Genomic DNA, 13,097 nt, shown 5'->3' with positions numbered 1-13,097 from the left:
TTTATTATATATTTTTAATGTTATAATTATTATTTTTACGTTTAATTTTTCTTTTTTCATTTAATATTTTTTATTTTATCGATTTTAGATTTGCTGTTTTATTTATTTAACTTTTTTTTCTATTTTACATTTTTTATTTTATTTTAGATTTTATATTTCAAGACATTTCCACATTTTTTATGATTTGATTTATTTAATAAAAAGCTATTAAATGCTTCTTTTTGAAGATTAAAACAGCGTTACAGAGAAACAGTATTACAGTAAATGTATGATTATAGCAGCAAAAACTCAAAAATACAATACTCATTAGACTTGTGTCACTTTTACAGATTCTTCTCATGTGTAGACATGAAGACACATCCTGATGTTGATGATTCACTCTCAGTTTGATGTGTTCATGCAGCCATCCAGATGAGGAAGGGCAGCAGGATGGCCAGTCCAGCAGAGCAGGAGGTCACATCCCCGAGGTAGAGGAGCACACACACACCCAGCACCGCCGTCGCCTTGGCAACACGCCGACTCAGCAACAGCTTCCTCGCTGTCTTACAGAACTGATGAAGAAGAAGAAGAAGAGAGGTCAGTGTCAACACAAACTACATCTTCCAGAATGATCAACCAGTTCAACTCATCTCCATAACAACAAGAAGTGAACATGATCAATAAGCAGCCAGTAGATGGAGCACTTACACCGTCTTATTGTCACTATGATAATACATGTATTATTATTACAGATTAAACTAGCAGCAGTATATAAAGTCAATAAAATGAGCTCCACCTTTACCAGCTGCAACATTAAAGTGATCAACATCAATCATTTTAATACAATAATATAATATAGATTATTCTGCAGAATGAGTGCTTTTACTTTTGCTACTTTAAAGTAAATATTGTTATGCTTATAGTTTCATACTTTTTGAATGCAGGACTTTTACTTGTAACAGAGTATTTCTACACACAAAAAATTAAAAAAATAAAAAGTATAAAAATATATATATAAAAAATATGATATAATATATAATAAAATGTTCAAATTAAATCAAATGAAAAATAAAATAAAAAATACATAAATCTCTCTCTCTGCATGCATAAATAAATGCATAAATAAATAAATAAGTAATAATAATAAAATAAGTAATAATAATAAATACAATGATAAATACCAGTAATGGTGGGCCAAACAGTTGGGATGAGAGTGCTAAAATATTTATTTATTATATTAATACTCTTATCAAAATGGGAGAGGACAAATATGCTGCTTTATGCAAAATGTATGTATATGTTTATTATTGTAAATCAATTAACGACACAAAACAATGACAGATATTGTCCAGAAACCCTCACAGGTACTGCATTTACTACCTGGACTCAGGTTTTAGGTTTTTAAACAAGTTATTTGTCACTTTTCTTGTTAAAGTCAGCTGTGAGATTTTGCCCTTCTTATCTCCTCAGTTTTCCTCCTCCTCTTCCTCCTCCTCCTCCTCCTCATCCTCCTCCTCATCCTCCTCATCAGCCTAAAACCACAGAGTCGTGTTTCTTCCGCAGTTACAGTCTGTCTCGCTTTTAATCACACGTGCAATCAGAAGCTGCGGTGAGACGAGCGTCTGCAGCCGAGAGCAGAACCACAGGAACAACAGAGCTTTCACTGAACCTGACTGTTGCTGCAACAGGAGGCTAAACCCGATTAATGTGATCTGTGATCAGCATTAATCTGCAGCAGGAAGTGAACAAATCACAGCTAAAGGTCAGTTTGTGCTGCTGGAAACCAGAACATGTGCAACAGGAGGCAGGAAGAGAATACAGTACAGTATATACAGTAGAGTATATACAATATACAGTACAGTATATACAGTACAGTATATACAGTAGAGTATATACAATATGCAGTACAGTATATACAGTACAGTATACAGTAGAGTATATACAGTACAGTATATACAGTACAGTATATACAATATGCAGTACAATATATACAGTACAGTATATACAGTACAGTATACAGTAGAGTATATACAGTACAGTATATACAGTAGAGTATATACAGTACAGTATATACAGTAGAGTATATACAATATGCAGTACAGTATATACAGTAGAGTATATACAGTACAGTATACAGTAGAGTATATACAGTACAGTATATACAGTAGAGTATATACAGTACAGTATACAGTAGAGTATATACAGTATAAGACAGTCCTTTAAAGATCTGACCCTGATTCAGATCAGAATGTACACAGGAATCTGACTTAGCGATACAGAGCAGGTTAAAGAAACATAAATACAATAATTATATACAAAAGCTACATTATTCTACATATACTAGGGGGTAGTACTTCCCTTTCTAGGGGGTAGTACTTCCCATAATAGGGGGTTGTAATTCCCATACTAGGTGGTAGTACTTCCCACATTAGGGGGTTGTAATTCCCATACTAGGTGGTAGTACTTCCCATACTAGGGGGTAGTACTTCCCATACTAGGTGGTAGTACTTCCCATACAAGGGGGTAGTACTTCCCACATTAGGTGGTAGTACTTCCCATACTAGGGGGTAGTACTTCCCATACTAGGTGGTAGTACTTCCCATACTAGGTGGTAGTACTTCCCATACAAGGGGGTAGTACTTCCCACATTAGGTGGTAGTACTTCCCATACTAGGGGGTAGTACTTCCCATACTAGGGGGTAGTACTTCCCATACTAGGTGGTAGTACTTCCCATACTAGGGGGTAGTACTTCCCATACTAGGTGGTAGTACTTCTCATAGATGATTTATAGGTCAAAAGTTCAGCTAACTAGAATAAATGAGGTTAATCAGGTTTATATTTTTTGTAACCACAGTCTTTAAATAAAGTTAGATCTTTTCAGCCGGATTTCGAGTACTGTGTGCTCATTATTTCTGGAGTACTACTCCGCACCAGGTTTTCTAATTGGTAATAATACAAATTAATTTAGAAATATGCACCATGCCAGCAACACATCAGGTAACATGATGAACGTCTATAAACCAGGTGTTTCTACAGGGACCCTGTGTGTACGTGATGAAGTACCTGAAACGTCTGGAAGCTCACGACGGTGCCGTAGCGACAGTACATGACGTAGTGTTCGCAGTTATACCACAGCAGGCTGTAGGTCACGTGACCCTGCAGCTTCTCCGCCCTCCTCGCCACCTCCTCCGCCTGCAGCGCCGGGCGGCTGCACACCTGCTCAGAGGGGAGGACGGTTACCTGGATTACTGCTACTACTACTACTACTACTACTACTACTACTACTGGCACTGCTCAAGTACTGCACCTTAAGTACAAAGTTGATGTACTTTTCTGGAGTATTTACACTTTCTGCTACTTATACTTCTACTCCAGGGGGAAATATTGTACTTTACCCTTCACTACATTTATTTGAACATGATATGATGCAGTACTAATCCACCCAGAAGTACACAAAGTATCTAAAAGTAATAATATAATATTCTACATAATGAGTACTTTACATCTGGCTGATAATACGTCAGTACTTAAGTACAGGAAGAGTGAGAGTGCAGATCTTGTACTTGTAGTGGAGTACTTCCACATTATTGTATTGTTACCTTTACCCAAGTTAAAACAGAAATAGTACAAAGTGTACTAGAAGTAAAAGTAGCAGTAGAGAAACTATGACTGGGTTTCTCTCCAGAATGAGTTCCTGGTTTGATTTGATCTCTTTTCTCCTGAGTTTACAGCCAGAAACTGAAAGTGAAACCCAACGAGTGGAGCGAGTACTACCCTCTCTAACACCAGAGTCACCTTGTCCATAGTGTTGACGAGTATCTGTGATCCGTAGGCGAAGTCCTCCACCGAGTCCACCCTCACACTGCCACACTGAGGACAACACACAGCACAGTTATCCTCTTTAAATACTGCAGAAAGAACACACATCATAACCGACTGGGGTTAGTTACTTAGTTAGTTACTTAGTTAGTTAGTTACTTAGTTACTGAGTTAGAGGTCCTGTTGAGTATTTCTATTTTACAACCTTTTTACTTTTGCTCCATATTTCTGAGGGAAAAATTGTACTTTTCTTAAGAGATACGATCAGGAAATATTACCAGTATATTTCTATTTTTATTATTATTTTATTTTATTTTGTATTTTCTTTATAAATGTAATTCAATTTAATCTTATTTGTATTTTTAATTTGATTGTATTTCATTTTATTTCAATTTAATCTTTATTTTTACTTTTATTTTTATTATATTTATATGTAATTTAATCTTATTTGATTATGTTAAATTTTGTATCTTTATTTCTCTTTTTATGTTTTTATTTTTATTTTATTTTGTATTTTGTGTTAAGTATTTTTATTTTTATTATGTTTGAATTTAATTTAATTGAATCTTATTTTTATTATTTTATTTTATTTCTATTTTTTGTAATTTGTATCATGTTTAAATTTAAATTTAGATTTAATTTAATTTAATTTTTATTATTTTATTTTATTTCTATTTTCATTTTTATTATGTTTAAATCTAAATTTAGATTTAATTTAGTCTTATTTTGTATTATATTTTATTTTATCTTAATTTCTATTTTTATGTTTTTTATTTTTATTTTGTATTTTGTGTTATGTATTTTTATTAAATTAAATTAAATTAAATTTGTATTATTTTTTTATTTTAATTTAAATTTTTACTATATTTAATTTTAATTTAAATTTTGTGTTTGTATTTTTATTAAATTAAATTAAATTAAATTAAATTTTATTATTTTATTTTATTTCTATTTTAATTTAATTAAATTTTAAAATTTGTATTTATATTTATATTTATATTTATATATTTTCATTTTTTTTCCCCGTGAAACAATTATCTGAAACCATGAACAGTTTTTTACCCCAGAGGAATCTTTTTGACTATCTTCATCTTTCCTCCTTTCTGAGACGATGTTTCCACTCTAATGTTGCGTTTGTAAAGGACCTGAGTTCTTCCTCCACCACTGTTGACATACTTGTGTTTTAAGAGAAGATTATTACGCATCAATAAGAAGAAAAAGACGAGCCTCACGTCCCTAAAGACACAACTAAATAAGTTTAAAAGGTCTTTCTCTGCTCTCCGTGCTGCCTCCAGAACTGTGGATGATGATGGGAGCTTTGGTACCTTGGCCAGTACTCCCAGTAGGAGCCGGCTGTTGGTGACCATCTGTCTGATTCTGCACTGGTCACTGGAGACGACGGGCAGGATGTCTGGGATGAAGTGAGCCACTCTGCAGAGGGAAAGGAAAGAGGTGACATGGGAGAGAGGACAGGAAAGGAAAAGAAAAAGGTGACATAGGAGAGAGGACAGGAAAGGAAAAGAAAAAGGTGACATAGGAGAAAGGAAGGTAAAGGTAGACCCCAAAGTGTTCTCACCTGTCTCCCCCCAGGTAAACCCCAAAGTGTGTGAACAGAGTCCTGGGAACCTCCAGCAGGTCTCCCCTCCTCAGAGACAGCTCGTACTTCCTGTCTGTCCGTCCCTCTTCCTCCTCCTCCTCCTCCTCCCTTGGCCTGGGTCTCGGTGTGGAGATGAAGAGCAGAGCGAGCAGCTGCAGAGGAAACATGGTGACAGGAAGAGGAGAAGAAGGAGAAGAAGAAGAAGGAGAAGGAGAGCGAGGCCGTCTCCTTATAGTTGGGTTCACTCTCAGGGTGGGAGGGGCTCAGAGGGGATTAGTGAACGCTGCCCGGGCTTCTCCAGGCTGCTCCAGGATCAGCATTTCTTAAATTCTGCCAACCAATGAGTCCAAAAAGAAGGATTATGTCAAAATGAATATTGTCTCCAACACACCTGGTGGACAGGTGTGGTAGACGATGGCAGTATGCACATCGTTTACTGAAGTAAAAGTAGTAATACCATGATGTAAAAATACTCTGTTACAAGTAAAAGTCCTGGATTGTATTAATCATCGAAATACAATGTAACAAAAAAAAGTATAAAAAAGTATATATATATATATAATCATAAAAAATAAGAAAAATATAAGGTAAAATAAAATAAAATGTAATATATTAAAACAAAATAAAAATAAAGAATGTATTAAAATGAAATTAATGAAATTATAGATTAAATTAAATTACAAAATGTATTTAAATAAAATAAAGAGGTAATACAAAATTGATCAAATAAAATACAAACAAATCAAAAATGAAATAAAATAAATAAAAATTTAATAAAATAATACATGTATTAAAATAAAATTAATGCAATAAAAATGCAATAAAATAAAAAATGTGTTGAATAAAATTAATGAAATAAAAATGTATTAAAATACAAAATGTAATAAAACTAAATTAATAAAATAAAATCTAAAAAATCTAAATGAAATAAAAAGTGTAATAAAACTAAATTAATCAAATTAAATATAAAATCCAAAATGACATAAAAGAAATAAAAATGTAATAAAATAAAAAGCGTAATAAAACAAAATCCATAAAATTAAATCTAAAAATCTAAAATGAAATAAAATAAATAAGAATGTAATAAAATAAAAAGTGTAATAAAACAAAATTAAATATAAAAATCTAAAATGAAATAAAATAAATAGGAATTTAATAAAATAAAGTGTATAAAACAAAATTAATAATATTAAATCTAAAATGAAATAAAATAAATAAGAATGTAATTCAATAAAAAAGTGTAATAAAACAAAATTCATAAAATTAAATATAAAAATCTAAAATGAAATAAAATAAAAAGTGTAATGAAAAACATTATCAATAAAATTCCTCTTTTTGTTCTTATATTTTATCATATCTGGATTTAGGATTTTCTGCAATGAAGGAAGAAAAATGGAAAGGTGCATGTTTCCTGCAAGTACACATGGGACATATAGTCCGAGCTCTAGATGACATGTTGTTGTAGTTCCTACAGTGTGCCAGTAGATGGAGCTAAAGGTTGCAGATCACCGGACGACTGAAACCTTCAGTATATGATTATAACATTTACTGTTTACTGCTAAAGAATCCTTTCATCATTATATTAAGTATTTTATAGAGTGCTAATATCTTTATTTATGAATTCTCTTCATATACCAAAGAGCAGAAAAAAGAAATGTATTTATGTCTATTTTTCTGAAGTAAATGCAGTTTAATATATATTAATTACAATATATTTAAACTGTGTTTATCTTTTCAGCTTTATGTTGCTTTCCATGGCTCAAATAAATGGATTTTATCCGCTTTATTATTATTATATTTGAATGTGATTTGAGATTCTGTTTGAATCAGATTTTTCAGATATTATTGGTACGATTTTCTCAGTATTTTGTATTTTTTTTTACGTCAAACGCTGATTAAAAATCATAATTTTGTTAAAATAAAGGTAAAGTTTAAAGAAGAGAAAGAAAATGTGAATTGGGAGCTCCAGATTGTAGTAACGTAAAGTACTGATGCTGATGATGAGCTGTTTGTTGACCAAAAACAATCAACGAGAATCACAGAAAGCGCTGAGTCCACTCCCTTTATTCACATAGAAAACACGTATAAAGTGTTACAGCGTCTTAAAAAATAAATTCTGTACAAAAGTTTGTGACTGTTGGAAACAATCAGGTCGAGAAGGATATCTACAGATATTTACACAAGAGCCTCTTTGGTCAAAGTTTAAAGTCGGAGCATTCAGCGGTTTGAAGGTCGTCTGTTGAGAAGCAGCCTGTTAACTACCCTCTTCTTCTTCTTCTTCTGCTCACTCTCATCAAACAGGAAATCACGTCCGGATGGTGCAGCAGTCCCTATTGAGTCATCAGCAATAAAACGTGGGAGGACAGTCAACTACTTCCTGTTTGTCAGTCGTCCAACATGGCGACTCAGCCCGCAGTTAGCCGGCCGGCGGTGAATGAGTGTCGTCCTGCAGCTTCTAGCAGGCCATCCACAGGGTGAAGGGGATGAGGAGGGAAGGCAAGGCGGTGCTGCAGGAGATCCCCAAACACGCCATGGACAGAAGTCCCAGCAGCGCCGTCAGGACGACGTTACGCTGGTCCCGGATCAGCGACTTCAGCCACTCACAGAACTGGAAGAAGTGGAAATTAAATTAATATAAAATATGTAGGGCTGTCAATCAACTAAAAGAGTAAATCCCATTTTTGATCTGTTCTAAATGAACCTTAAAGGGAGATTTGTCAAATATTTAATACTCTTATCAACATGGGAGAGGACAAATATGTTGCTTTATGCAAACGTATGTATGTATTTATGAATGGAAATCAAACAGCCCTAGTTATTGTCTTTGTTTTCTGTTTATTGTTAATTCCCTTATTTATTAACTCTTCTGTTTAATTTTTCCCTTTTATTTATTAATTTGTATTGTTTTGCATTTATTTTTTATTTATATTATATCTATTATTAAATATATATTTATTTATATATATCTTTTTATTTTAAAATGTATGTATTTATTTATTATTTTATTTTTTTTAAATGTATGTATTTATTTATTGATATTTATTTTAAAATGTATTTATTTATTTTTGCATTTATCTTATATTTATTATTAAATGTATGTATTTTTTTTAAAAAAATATTTATTTATTTTTGCATTTATTTTTCATTTATCTTATATTTATTATTAAATGTATGTATTTATTTTATTTTAAAATGTTTTTTTTATTTTTGTATTTATTATTTATTTATGTATTTATTTTTATTCTAAAATGTATTTATTTATCTTTGCATTTATTTCATATTTGTTTTTAAATGTATGTATTTATTTATGTATTTATTTTAATTGTCTCAAAGAATATCAGTTGGCTCAATCTCATCCAGCACAAATTAGGACAAATGATGAATGAAAACAATCCTAACTCAAAGTTCCCTTACAAGCTTTTTCTGGAGCTTTTGACTAACAAGTAGTTCAAGAAGGAACTTTGATGTTTAACCTTTAAACTAACAAATGAGCAGCTGATGAAGACCATGTGATACTTCTATCAAACCTTTACTAATAACTAGGAAAAGAACCGGGAATCGAATTGAGCTGTTGTTCATTTTCCTGTCGGGTCCCCCGAGGCCCCGAGGCCCCCAAGGTCCCCGAGGCCCCGAGGCCCCCTCGAGGCCCCCCCGAGGTCCCGGTGAGAGCTCCTGTCGTCCCCCCTGTCCCCCCCGTCCCCCTCTCTCTAATGAAGGCTGCCAGACTGCAGGCAGGTCAGATGTTTAGGTTAGCAAGTATAGGAAGTGAAACTTGATCAGAGAAAACTCTCGCTGCTGCAGGACGGCGAAGCGCGCCACGCCCCCTCACCCCCCCTTTAGAGCTTTAGCTCTGCTGTCTAGCTCTGCTTCTCCTGTCAATGTGTTATTAAGCAGGAGACCCGTGTTTTATTTGTGACGTGTTTTCCATAGTTGTTTCCGTACGTGTTTTACTTTGTTCACGTATTTATTTTAAGCCCAACCGTGATGTTTTCTCCTAAACAGCTGGTTTTCTGTCCTAACCCTAACCAAGTAGTTTCCGGTGAAGTCGGAAGTTTATTTTGAAAAGACCGTGTGCACGCAACGTGTTGCTGGACTTTCGTAGGAAAACAAACGACAAAGGAGGAATAACTCTTTGGTAAAGATATCACAGGAACCGTTGTCAGAGAGAATACGCTGCTCTGTTTCCAAATGAAGACCAAGATGGTGGCGACTCAGAAGGTTCCAATCTGTTTTGAATCCGACAGAATCCGGTTAGAAGAGTCTTCGAGGATTCTGGAAACACCATCGGAGCAGATTTCAGGGTCTGTCAGAGAAACTGCTGGTTGCCTCTGTGACCCGAATGTATGCTAATAGATGAGAGCCACAAACTGGAGCCCTCCTCCTCCATCATCATCATCATCATCAGTCTGACTCGGCTGCTGTTTGGTTTCTGGCAGGCGGCTCCGGTCTGAATGCAGCTCTTGTTCTCAGGAGTTTTCCGAGGAGCGACCCAGATTTTCCTCTCGTTTAAAAAACAGAACCGCTGGCCCCTTAAAGCTGCGAGGAGGAGGGAGGAGGAGTTTGGCCTCTTTGTTTTTAAGCTTTTATCACCTGAAATGTTCAATCTTCATCTGAAAACCGCACTACTTTATCACATCTGCTTGGAGAAACATCTGGTGACTTTTAGAGTGTTGTTGTTTTTTTTATTTTATTAAAGTTAATTATGTCCCAACTTGTGGTTTCCTGTGGTCCAGTTCAGACGTCATCATTTAGCCTACTATCATAATGTATTTATTATCTGATGTTTTGGTGAGCCATGTTTTCATTTTCATTCTTCTATGCTCCCTAAAAACTGAACACATTTTAAAGACCTGGTGCAGAAAATAAAAGCACCTCCCGGATCTGAACAGCAGCCTGAAATTACAACGTAAACCAGAACAGAACAAGCTTTCTGCATTTTACGAGGCTGCTGCACAGAGACCTCCTGCAGCAGGACTCTCTGTCAGAGCTCGTGTGGCGCGTAAAAGCGCAGATGTATTCCCGTGAAAGTGTAGCTTCACTAGAAAATGTGCAGAGGATTTAGATGCAAAGTTAAAGGTCCCATATCGTGCTCATTTTCAGGTTCATACTTATTTTGTGTTTCTACTAGAACATGTTTACATGCTGTAATGTTAAAAAAAAACTTTATTTTCCTCATACTGTCTGCCTGAATATACCTGTATTTACCCTCTGTCTGAAACGCTCCGTTTTAGTGCATTTTTTACAATATGGGACCTTTAAAGTCCTGAATTCAGAATCAACTGGTGGTGGTTCTGAAAAAAAGTCAGAAAAATGTCCCAAAAAAAGAATCAGAAAAATTGCCAAAAAGGTAAAAAAAAATAAAAGTCAGAAAAATTTCTAAAAAAAGTAAAAAAAACGTCTAAAAAAAGTCAGAAAAATGTCCAAAAAAAGTACAAAAAATGTAAAAAAAAAAAAGTCAGAAAAACGTCTAAAAAAGTAAAAAAAACAAAGACAGAAAAATGTCCAAAAAAAGTCAGAAAAAAGTAAAAAAAAAAAAAAAAAGTCAGAAAAATTTCTAAAAAAAGTAAAAAAAAAAAAAAAAACAGAAAAATGTCTAAAACAAAGTCAGAAAAATGTCAAACAAAACAAAGTCAGAAAAATGTCTAAAAAAAGTAAAAAAAAACAAAAAACAAAAAACAAAGTCAGAAAAATGTCTAAAAAAAGTAAAAAAAAAAAAAAAAGTCAGAAAAATTTCTAAAAAAAGTAAAAAAAAACAGAAAAATGTCTAAAACAAAGTCAGCATTTCTTTATTTTCCTGTACCCATTCCTGTTTTAATCTCTTATTTTCACAAAAAGTCCTTTTGGGAAAAGGTGTTGCAAATTAGCATCCTATCCATAAGCACACTATGATGCTGGCATCAGATAGCTGTTTTTAAGGCAAGGCAGCTTTATTTGTAGAGCACATTTCAGCAACAGGGCAATTCAAAGTGCTTTACAGAAACATTCAAGAACATTGCGCCAAAGTGCAAAAGAACATTAAGACATAATTAAAACAGTTATAAAAACATAAAAACATTAAAGATTAGAAAATAAAAACAAGCTAAAAATAAAAGCTAGGATAGAAGCTAAAATAGAATCAAACACTAGGGAGTAAAAGCTCTAGTTCAGTATCAGATCATTATCTGGTTTAATAAAAGGCAGCAGCAAACAGGAAAGTTTGAAGCTTTGATTATAAAGAGCTCAGAGTTGGAGTTGGTCCTGCAGGTTTCTGGGAGCTTGTTCCAGATATTTGGTGCATAACAACTGAACGCTGCTTCTGCATGTTTAGTTCTGACTCTGGGGACACTAAGCAGACCTGATCCAGATGACCTGAGAGGTCTGGATGGTTCAGAACATAGCAGAAGATCAGAAATGTATTTTGGCCCTAAACCATTTAGTGCTTTGTAAACCAGCAGCAGTATTTCAGTTGTCTATGTACATTGTTTTGGTCCCTATGAAATAAACCATGAATGAACCTCTGCGCGTAAAAGCTACATCAAAGCATGCGCCTCCAACCGCGTGCGTAAAAGCGCGTAAAAGCTGGTGCATCGTGTTTCTCACCTGGTCGGTCTGCAGACTCTGAGCGGTTCCGTAGCGGCAGAAGGTGACGAAGTGCTCGCAGTTGTTCCACAGCAGGCTGTAGTTCACAGAACCGACCAGCAGCTCCGCACGCCGGGCCACCTCCTCTCCGGGCAGCGGGCTGCAGCTCCGGTCCACCACCCGGTCCTGGTCCAGGTCCAGGTCCATGGTCCGGTCCATGGTCCGGTCCACTGTCCGGTCCATGGAGTTCAACAGGATCCCGGCTCCGTACGCGAAGTCCTCCACGGAGTCCACCCGGATGGAGGCTCTCTTGGAGAGCACCCCGAGCAGCAGCCGGGTGTTGGTCACCATCTGCTGGACCTGCTGGCTGTCTCCGGGCAGCAGCAGCGGGAGAAAGTCCGGGATCAGGTGAGCCACCCGGTCCTCGCCCAGGTAGATGCCGAAGTGGGTGAAGAGCGTCCGCGGGACCTCCAGCAGGTCTCCGCGCTGGAACCGGACAGGAGGAGATCCAGCTCCAGGTCCAGCTGCTCCAGCTCCGGGTCCGGCTCCAGCGGGCTGCGGAGGAGCTTCATCCCGCTCAGAGCGCCTGATGAGCGGCTTCTCTGCGCGCTCTGAGCCGCCTGGAGGCAGCAGGCTGGACAGATGGAGCTGAGCGAGGAGGAAGAGCTTCTCCAGGAGGAAGGTGAGCGTGTCCAACATGATGAAGAAAAGAAAACACCAGAGAAGAAGAACAACTACAGAGAGAGACAGAATGTGTCTGCGCGTCTGATTCCTGTCTTCTGGTCCTCTCCCTCTCTCCTCTTCTGAAGACTTCTCCTCCTCCAGGGAGGAAAAGGAGGAGGAGGAGAACCGCGTGACGTCATGATGGACTGGATGAGGAGGAGAGAGACTGACTTCATGTTTTTTTGGGGGTTTTTTTGTTGTTTTTTTTACATTTATCATTTGATATTGCAATATATTGTTATTGATGTAATTATTTCTTTATTGTTTTCTTCCATTTTCATGCATGTTCTTTTTAAATATCTATATATTGTAATTTGCTTAATAAATTGTATATATGTGTATATATATATGTTTTTGTTTTTATTTTGTTCTTTTTAAAAAAATATATATATTTATTATTGAACTGACGCTTTGGCAATA

At 35.6% G+C, this 13,097-nt stretch overlaps 2 protein-coding genes across 2 annotated transcripts; both read right to left on the bottom strand.

The window, feature by feature from the left end:
• Positions 1 to 98: 98 nt before the first annotated feature.
• Positions 99 to 5,848, bottom strand: LOC119481788 (lecithin retinol acyltransferase-like). Its single transcript, XM_037759021.1, has 5 exons — positions 5,376 to 5,848; positions 5,125 to 5,230; positions 3,776 to 3,850; positions 3,044 to 3,196; positions 99 to 551 (listed from the first exon to the last, which is right to left on the bottom strand). Exons 1-5 carry the CDS (start codon positions 5,561 to 5,563, stop codon positions 396 to 398), a joined length of 678 nt encoding a protein of 225 aa, XP_037614949.1. The 5' UTR covers positions 5,564 to 5,848; the 3' UTR covers positions 99 to 395.
• A 1,596-nt stretch (positions 5,849 to 7,444) lies between these two features.
• LOC119481785 (lecithin retinol acyltransferase-like) lies at positions 7,445 to 12,764 on the bottom strand. Its single transcript, XM_037759010.1, has 2 exons — positions 11,976 to 12,764; positions 7,445 to 8,004 (listed from the first exon to the last, which is right to left on the bottom strand). Exons 1-2 carry the CDS (start codon positions 12,651 to 12,653, stop codon positions 7,852 to 7,854), a joined length of 831 nt encoding a protein of 276 aa, XP_037614938.1. The 5' UTR covers positions 12,654 to 12,764; the 3' UTR covers positions 7,445 to 7,851.
• Positions 12,765 to 13,097: the final 333 nt, after the last annotated feature.

This window comes from Sebastes umbrosus, chromosome 22 (assembly GCF_015220745.1).
Source record: "Sebastes umbrosus isolate fSebUmb1 chromosome 22, fSebUmb1.pri, whole genome shotgun sequence".
Lineage (NCBI taxonomy): Eukaryota > Metazoa > Chordata > Actinopteri > Perciformes > Sebastidae > Sebastes > Sebastes umbrosus.
The sequence above is the reverse complement of the archived record's forward strand: the minus strand, read 5'-3'. Positions and strand labels throughout refer to the sequence as shown.

Bases quoted from the DNA above. Each gene is read 5' to 3' on its own strand.
- LOC119481788 (XM_037759021.1), bottom strand. From the start codon at position 5,563: ATGTTTCCTCTGCAGCTGCTCGCTCTGCTCTTCATCTCCACACCGAGA. The intron at 3,197-3,775 runs GTGACTCTGGTG...CCCTCTGAGCAG, and splicing joins TCGTCAACACTATGGACAAG to GTGTGCAGCCGCCCGGCGCT. The intron at 552-3,043 runs GTACTTCATCAC...CTTCTTCATCAG, and splicing joins TGAGCTTCCAGACGTTTCAG to TTCTGTAAGACAGCGAGGAA.
- LOC119481785 (XM_037759010.1), bottom strand. From the start codon at position 12,653: ATGTTGGACACGCTCACCTTCCTCCTGGAGAAGCTCTTCCTCCTCGCT. The intron at 8,005-11,975 runs GTGAGAAACACG...CACTTCTTCCAG, and splicing joins AGAGTCTGCAGACCGACCAG to TTCTGTGAGTGGCTGAAGTC.